This window comes from Myxozyma melibiosi (genome assembly GCF_037950935.1).
Source record: "Myxozyma melibiosi strain Phaff 52-87 chromosome Unknown BZA70scaffold_23, whole genome shotgun sequence".
In the NCBI taxonomy this organism is placed as follows: domain Eukaryota; kingdom Fungi; phylum Ascomycota; class Lipomycetes; order Lipomycetales; family Lipomycetaceae; genus Myxozyma; species Myxozyma melibiosi.
This window is the reverse complement of record NW_027042937.1, coordinates 1-7,653: the sequence shown is the minus strand read 5'-3', so window position 1 is coordinate 7,653 and position 7,653 is coordinate 1. Positions and strand designations below refer to the sequence as shown.

Genomic DNA, 7,653 nt, shown 5'->3' with positions numbered 1-7,653 from the left:
GATTGCGATGGACAATAGCTCTTTACAAGCCATTATAACTACTGAAAACTCGGGAGGCAGATCCTGTATTGCTGGTCAACGTCAGAGCGCGGGGATAGAGTTCGTATTTCCCCGCATTGTTCTAGATTCGAGAGCGTGGCCTCGTTCCGCGCCCTAAAATACAGCAAAATCCCAGTTTTGTTCACTGAGCTCGCGTCACAAAGCTCCAAGACGTGGATTTAATTATCTTCCAACTCAGTCTACAGTTAATTTTTTGGCGTACCTCGTTTGATCGGCTGCAATGCATCGCCTCGAACGGACGATGGCCCGGTCCTTGTTGTGGGCGTATCGCCGATGTTTACCTCCTCCCGTGTACTGATCCGACGGCCTCTTCTATATCTAGCGGCTAATCCCAGGCATATTCTCAGTTTCTATTCCTTACCGTCTCGTTCATTATCACATCCATTATCACTATTCAGGCCGCTTGCGTCTTCCAGCACGTCTATGTCTACCGAATCACCCTCAGCCCCTGAAAGCAAAGACGCAACCGTGGTGCAGCCCGAACCAGCACCCGACACCAGAAGCCATACTGGCAAGCCGCCCTCGTTTGCTGGCTTGCGCGGCCAGAATCTTCTTTATGCCGTCACCTTCTGCTCTTCCGTCGGCTTTCTCTTGTTCGGCTATGACTTGGGCTTCATGGGCGGCCTCACCACGAACACGCAGTTCTTGAACGACTTTGGCAATCCCGGCGCAACGTTCCTTGGGTTTATCGTGGCCTCGTATGAGGTGGGTGCCACGTTTGGTGCCTTGTTTCAATATTTGATGGCAGACTACCTTGGCGGACGAAAGCCGGCAAATACCATGGGTCTCGTTATCGTCATCATCGGCGCTATCATCCAGACGACTTCATTCGGTATAGCCCAACTGATTGTTGGCCGCATCATCTCAGGGTTCGGCCTTGGAATTGCCACTACCGTTATTCCTATCTGGCTCGCTGAATGCACCGTCCCCAAATCGCGCGGTCGTATGATGGCCATGCAGCTGTCTAATCTCATCATTGGACTCATCATTTCGAACTGGCTCGTCTACGGTATGACCACGAATCATACTGGCTCCGTGCAGTGGCGCTTCCCAATTTCTTTCCAGGTTCTTTTGGCCGGTGCCGTCATTTCGTTTCTGCCATTTCTTCCCGAGTCTCCTCGATACCTTGCATCAGTAGGCAAGAACGAGGCTGCAAACTACGCTCTGGCCGCCCTTCGTGACGGATGGCCGGACGACGAGAAGATTGCATATGAGATCAAAGAGATTGAGTACGCGATTGCTGTGGAGTCTGAAGAGGTCGGAAGCTGGTCCGATGTGTTTCACGATAACGGAATCTCTGGATTTACCCGTGTCGCTATCGCCTTCTCTGCAAACTTCTTCCAGCAAATGTCGGGTGTCAACGTCATGTCCTCTCTCGGTCCTTATGTCTTTGAAGTCTCCATCGGAATGTCCAACCACAACGCCATGCTAGTGTCCGGAGGCTTACAGGTTTACTACTTTCTGTCGTCTCTTATTCCTTGGTGGACCGTCGACCGTGTTGGTCGCAGAAAGCTGTTTATGATCGGCTCAGCCGGCATGGGAACCTGTATGATGCTTTCAGCCGTCTTCGTGGGTGTCAACACAAAAGGTACGGGATACGCCGCCGCCGCCGTTCTTTATATCTTCCACACATTCTTCACGCTTGGCTGGCAGTCAAATATGTGGGTTTACCCTTCCGAGCTTTTGCCCCTGAAGCTCCGTCTTCGTGGTGGAGCTTTGGCCGTCGTGTCGCAGTGGCTCTTTACGTTCACCGTGGTCATGATAACTCCTGTGATGATCGACAACATCGGCTACAAGTCCTACATCGTCTTTATGATCTTCAACTATGTTACTATCCCCATCGTTTACTTCTTTTACCCAGAGACGTCGCAGAGACCTCTTGAAGTCGTCGATCTACTTTTCGCCGATAGAGAAGGCGGCCGACGACCGGCAATCTTCGAGGTTGTCAAGGATTCTGTGAAAAAGGAGTTTGTCAGGAGTATCGAAGATCAGCTGAAAGAAAACGCGCGCTTTCGATACGAAAACGAAGATGTGCTTGCTGAAGCAAAGGAGCAAGTTCATCATTTGGAGGGAGCTGAGTCGAATGTTTGATAGGTTGGAAGCAACGGAGTCTTGTGTTAGGAGTTTGTCTCTGGCGATCGGGGTTTTTGTATTCGGGAGTCTTCGCACCCCTCAGTGTTTCGCAGTTGTAAAGTCGTGTCATAAAATATAATTTTCATCAACGCACATCTGCAAATGCACAAGGCCATATAAATAGCTATAAAACATATGACAAACTACTGGGAGGGGCAAAAAATCAGAAGCTGATTTTTCTGTAAGCTACCGCCAATATGAAAAGCTCGCCCGGACGACGATTGAGCCCATCTAGCAGAACTTGGTCCACCACACCCATGCCTGCAGCAGCGAAGAGCTCAGTGGTGAGCAAGACTCTTGGAAAGTACACAAACCCTTCAGAGACAGAACTCCTCAAAACGCGGATGTCGAATGGGCTGGCAAGCTTGAGCGCAGAGCGATAGCAGAATGGTGTTGTCTATAGGAAGGATCACTGTCAACAAAGAGTGTAAAGAGACTTGTGATGGAATGCTGACTGCGCCTGGATCGCACCCTTGATACCGACTAAAAGGTTCCTGGGATCTTTGTGGTGGGTAGTCAGCGGGTAGCTCGGTCGGAATTCTGAATACAGCCTCGCGTTGAAGGTGGAGTATGGGAATAAAGCGATTGCATATATAGAAAGAGACTGGGCTCTGCGATTTCAATTCTACTCTGTGAAGTACAGAAAGAGATTCATCCCAAGCAGTAGCTAGCCAGCAGGGATATTGCACGGTTTTTGAAGTAGTCCGGAGGAGATGGCGGCATCATCATCAGCACGGAAGACGCAGATTGTAATTCTCCTAGCGACAATCGGTCTACAGACCTGAGCCGCATGCGCGCCATCAACCTCCAGCGGTAGTGTAATCATCGACAACGCGGAGATTCTGGAGGAGTGATAATAATACAGGATGGATGATGGATGATAGGGAAGTACAGAGGAAGTGTCGGTGCGTTATGGGATCAACATGTGTTTTCTACAGGAGAGGAGCGATTTGAAAAAAAAAAAAAGGTAGACACTAGCAATCAAATGCGGTTCAGACATGATCCCTAGTGACAACCCGTTGGTAATAATATTGATGAAAAGCAAAAACGAAACTGAAAAGATTTGGAAAGGGGTCCGACGAGGACTTGAAAAGCGTGATATACGCGCGGGAGAATCAAGCGACAGAGCCCAGTGAGTGATTCGCCTCCAGCTCTGCGCGATTAGGTGATTGTTTCTTTTTTTTTGGTATTTGGCGGGATCAAAGATAACCCTATTTCACAGAAAAAAAGAGAGGGTATTCCGAGCAGTACATTGCAGAGGCCATTGGTTTTAACATCCATAGGCGACCGTACAGCAGGGAAGATGGTGGTGCAGACAGACAGGTGGGTTACTTCTTGAGGCAGATACCAACATGTGGTGCGATGAGATGACTTCAGCAAGGGTTCCTGTACAATGGGTATAAGACAGAAACGAGGAGGGGTAGACCACTTCTCTCATCGGATGTTGGGGTATTAGCCTGAACAGTAGTCGAAGTATAGGACTCTTCTGGTTCGTTCCAGGGTGGATATATATGCTGCAGAAAGGGTGGACTAGAAAGTGCAACAAGGGTCAGTCGGAGAGTTGCAAAGTAAAACTAACAAGGGCATATACATACGTTGGCCGCTATTGTAGCGAAGCCTTGACCAGCGATTGAAAATCTTTATAAACAAAGCACGATCATAGGCAGTTAAAAACAGAAATCCGTAGGATGGTCCGGTGCCTAGCTGGTCCTTATGTTGCCTTTTGTCGATACGAGAGGCGAAGTTGTCGTAGACAAAGTCGAGCCCGTGAAATATCAGGGCGTCGTTGAGGCGGATGCGAGAGAGATCCACGTTAAAGACCGGGGATTGTATCACTTCGGGGATCAAGTCGTCGTCGTCGTGGGCGGCGAAGCAAGTGCTGGGCTGAGAGCGTCCGTAGCCTCTCTCGGTCGTCGGATAGCCCGCAAAAGCAGATTCGAGCCGCGGTTGCGCGTATGTAGGGAGATGTCGGCAGCGACGGTGCATGTAGAACGCAGCAGCAGTATGCGATGCACTGGAGGGGCGTGCTCCCCTCTGGCCGAAAACCATTGTTGAAAAAGCACGGGAAGGGTGGGTGTTGCTGAAGTTCTGGAAGTAGTGAGAGGTGAGGAAGAAGAGGAGAAGAGAGAGAGCGGCGGGAGAGCGGACTTTATATTTTCCATTGCCGCCTTGTTCAAACAAAGGCGGGCGGCCTTGTTGCTCGTAAGGACGCGTTTCGAGGTCAACAAGGCTTTTGTCACCTGTTAAATCATAGTCACGTGATTGATTACCGCTACGACACAGTGTTGTAGTAGTGTAGTAGTGTAGTAGTAGTAGTAGTAGCGCTCGTTCTGTTCTCCCTCGTTGGGTATCAGCTCTCCTGAACGTTTGGAGCCGCAACTGGAAAAGCAGAGATGGTCATCGAAAGCTCGCTTGCATTATTTCAGGGGTTCGTGTAGATATCTCTTTGTTCAATCTCCAACCGTCTTTACAAAACTCAGCTCAGATACAAGGCCGCCCTTGTTCGAACAAGGCACAGATGGTCAACACATAAGGCTTCGCTCATTCCATTCATCCCCATTCCTCTTCACAGCTCACTACTTCGTCACCTCAGCAGCCACCTTCCCCGTTTCCCTACCCAAACAATGGCTGGCGGCAAGAAGAAAACACGATCTCTTGAGCATCACAACGTGCTGCTGCGAGCTTCAAGCACGATAGCCGACCGAATCCAACGCACACCTCCTCACTCGCTCTCTTTATCACAAAGTAACTCGATGGCCGAGGGAGGAGACAACGGACGTCATCCGCCCCGCGATCGCGACGAACACTACGACAGCGGAGCACAACGGAAAGATCACATCAAAGCTGGGCAACGGATGGATCGCAGGATCGAGTCCGGGTTTTTATTCCAGACTGCCTATGGTCGTGCTTTCTGGAAAAGATTTTCAGTCGCTGGTTGTCAAGGCTTCGCTGTATAGCAGCCAACGTCAAGAGAGAAGTAGTCCACCTCGACTGTATATCTGTCATATGCCATTGTACAAGATACCCTTGCTAACGTCATCTCATCGAACTAGATGCTGGTATCTGTTCAAGAAGTAACGCTACTGTCTGTCTGCACCCTTCTCCCTGCTGTACGGGCGTCACTGAATGTTTAATCCTTGGCCTCTGCAAAGTACCAACTCGGAATACCCTCCATCCTTCTCTGTGGATCAGCCTTATCTTTTATCCCGCCGAAAACCGAAAAAAGAGATACCGACTCTCGCAGATCTGGAGACGAGTCATAATTTCTCAGGCTCTGCCGCTTGTTTCTCGCGTGTGTAATAGCTCCTGTCGTTCTCAATCGATTGATCGCTTCTTTCAGTCTCTAGATTCTTGGTTTTGCTATTCGTTTTGTCTCTTTATTCGAATTTTAAATATATCGGGAGTCAGTGGAGATCATCTCTTCATGCCATTTGATTGCTGGTGGCTTCCTTCACCTTATCTATATCTCCTGTAGCCGTCTTTGTAGATCGCTGTATAATACCGCAGCATTTAATCGACGCCAGCCTTTGCTCTTATAAAAATCCATCAATACTCAATGACATTCTGAGAAGAGCTGCATGTCACAAGGTTTGTCAGTGATTCCTTGTGTAGTTCTCTGCTCTGGAGCGCCATAAAATAATTCACACTAGTGGTGTCCTCAGCGCTCAGCTCAAGATGCGACATTAGCAAGTTAATGGTTTCTAATATCAAGATTCATTTTAAGTTATTATTTATTCATAAGTACCGGTCTAAGTCTCCAGAAGTGCGCAAAGCAGTGCTTAAAGTCGCCAAAAGTTGAAGAAGTGGTGGGACTGGGATTGCTACAAGGCAAACCCTAATTATCTGAGACCATGCTCTCACTTCCCAGCAACTCTCTCTTGTTCAAGAACAGCTTGAACAGCGCGAGGTACCGTCGCAGCAATAATATATCGTGCATGATTTAATTCAAACAACGAATCTGCCTGTATGGATATATTGTTGCCGGCTTTACGAATACAAGAGACTGGAAAGGAGAGGCCGGCGGCAAGGAGAATGACTATTTTGCTAGTTTCCGGTCAACAAGGCTTCGGCTTGCACAGCAATCACGGCCTTCCTTCCGTACCTGACGAAGCCACTCTTTGCTCTTTATTTTTAGCTACCATGTGCGGCCTCCTGCCTTGTTTGCTCGCTATGCCTGGTTATAAAATGTACGTCCCGCGCCCTTCTTTCCTTTCCTACTCTCTCCCCGCTTCATAATATCTTTCCCTTTCATCAGCATCTCGTCCCCAACCTTCGGCTCTCGCAATGACCATGGCTCCTTTTGATCTTCATAGTGAACAAGCTGTTTTTGGTCTTCTTTTCTCTTCCATTTTTCTCGATCCTGTGCCGCCCACGGAAAGTCCACCAGCGTACGAACCTGTTCAAGGACGCGAAGTCATAGACCACTCGAACCCCTTGATCCGTTCGTTCGTTCGGCGGATTCCGCTCCCTCCCGGCTCACACAGCACGTTGGAGTCTTTTGAACTCCACCTCCCACTGGTCTTGAACGATTTTTTGAACCGTCAAAGATCTCTCACCCGACAGGCCTTGGAACGCATGGTCAACACGCCCTATCCCGAGCGGCTTTTGAGTAAAGAGGGCTGGCGCTTAACTCATGAAAACATGTCCACGGTCACCTTCTCGTCTCTGTCAACAAATACCAACGGTTCTTGCCCTTCGTTCGAATCCGTCCCCTTCACTGCAGTGGCAGATGGTCGACTCAGCCTTCGCCAATTGGGCTCTGCTTTGACGACCTTGATGCGCGACTACGAGCGTGTCAATCATCTCAGTCGCTGGTACTCCATCTATCTCACGATCGACCTCGACCACAGACAGATCAGACAAGAATGGGTCGACGCCGCTCTCCTACACCATCAATTATCTCTGCTTGGAAACACGCTCATGCGCGAAGATTGCGAGCGTTTCTTGGGCAGCCTTGCTAGAGTCGATCAAGTCGGCAACGGCTACAAGCTCAGTGTTATCGTCACCCCTTCATTGAACAAGTCATACTTTGAGGATGAGCTCGTCTGCCCTGAATATGCTGAGAGCGTTCCGGAACATGGATACCGAAGAACCCATGCCCACGGCGGCTTCACTGTGTTTTCGGATGCATTGGAGCGCTCCTTATCCCCCAACGATCATTACAATATGTTCCGGGTGTGCAGAGTGATAGTCTGGTTCAAAATTTTAACGCCAAGTCAGCGCAAAATGTTCCAGATGCTGTACGATGAGATGAGAGCTGTTTCTACATTGTGCACCCAGAGCACGCGCCTCGGTCTTATGACCCGGAACATCAACAGACCCCAGTTGAAAATAACGAACAATTAGGCGCTGGCGGATCTCCTTTGTCTGTGAGCAGTCAGGTTAATCCAGCCAAGCGCGTCGCCGACACGGATGCAGATGCAGACCTGCGCCCAGTGAAACGACGACGACTGCGCTTGT

At 49.4% G+C, this 7,653-nt stretch overlaps 4 protein-coding genes across 4 annotated transcripts; 3 read left to right on the top strand and 1 right to left on the bottom strand.

Annotated features, from left to right (window-relative positions):
• Positions 1 to 483: 483 nt before the first annotated feature.
• On the top strand, positions 484 to 2,151 carry BZA70DRAFT_292375 (putative hexose carrier protein; the record flags this gene model as incomplete). The annotated part of the gene is made up of 1 exon (XM_064914374.1): positions 484 to 2,151. One exon carries the CDS (start codon positions 484 to 486, stop codon positions 2,149 to 2,151), a length of 1,668 nt encoding a protein of 555 aa, XP_064765383.1.
• Positions 2,152 to 2,860: 709 nt separating this feature from the next.
• On the bottom strand, positions 2,861 to 4,242 carry BZA70DRAFT_292374 (uncharacterized protein; the record flags this gene model as incomplete). The annotated part of the gene is made up of 3 exons (XM_064914373.1): positions 2,861 to 3,035; positions 3,546 to 3,579; positions 3,789 to 4,242. 3 exons carry the CDS (start codon positions 4,240 to 4,242, stop codon positions 2,861 to 2,863), a joined length of 663 nt encoding a protein of 220 aa, XP_064765382.1.
• A 575-nt stretch (positions 4,243 to 4,817) lies between these two features.
• On the top strand, positions 4,818 to 5,150 carry BZA70DRAFT_270128 (uncharacterized protein; the record flags this gene model as incomplete). The annotated part of the gene is made up of 1 exon (XM_064911253.1): positions 4,818 to 5,150. The coding sequence occupies one exon, from the start codon at positions 4,818 to 4,820 to the stop codon at positions 5,148 to 5,150; it is 333 nt and encodes a 110-aa protein (XP_064765381.1).
• A 1,618-nt stretch (positions 5,151 to 6,768) lies between these two features.
• BZA70DRAFT_286332 (uncharacterized protein) lies at positions 6,769 to 7,651 on the top strand (the record flags this gene model as incomplete). The annotated part of the gene is made up of 2 exons (XM_064913852.1): positions 6,769 to 7,452; positions 7,476 to 7,651. Coding segments are annotated over 2 exons (860 nt in total), but the record flags the coding sequence as incomplete, so codon positions are not given.
• Positions 7,652 to 7,653: the final 2 nt, after the last annotated feature.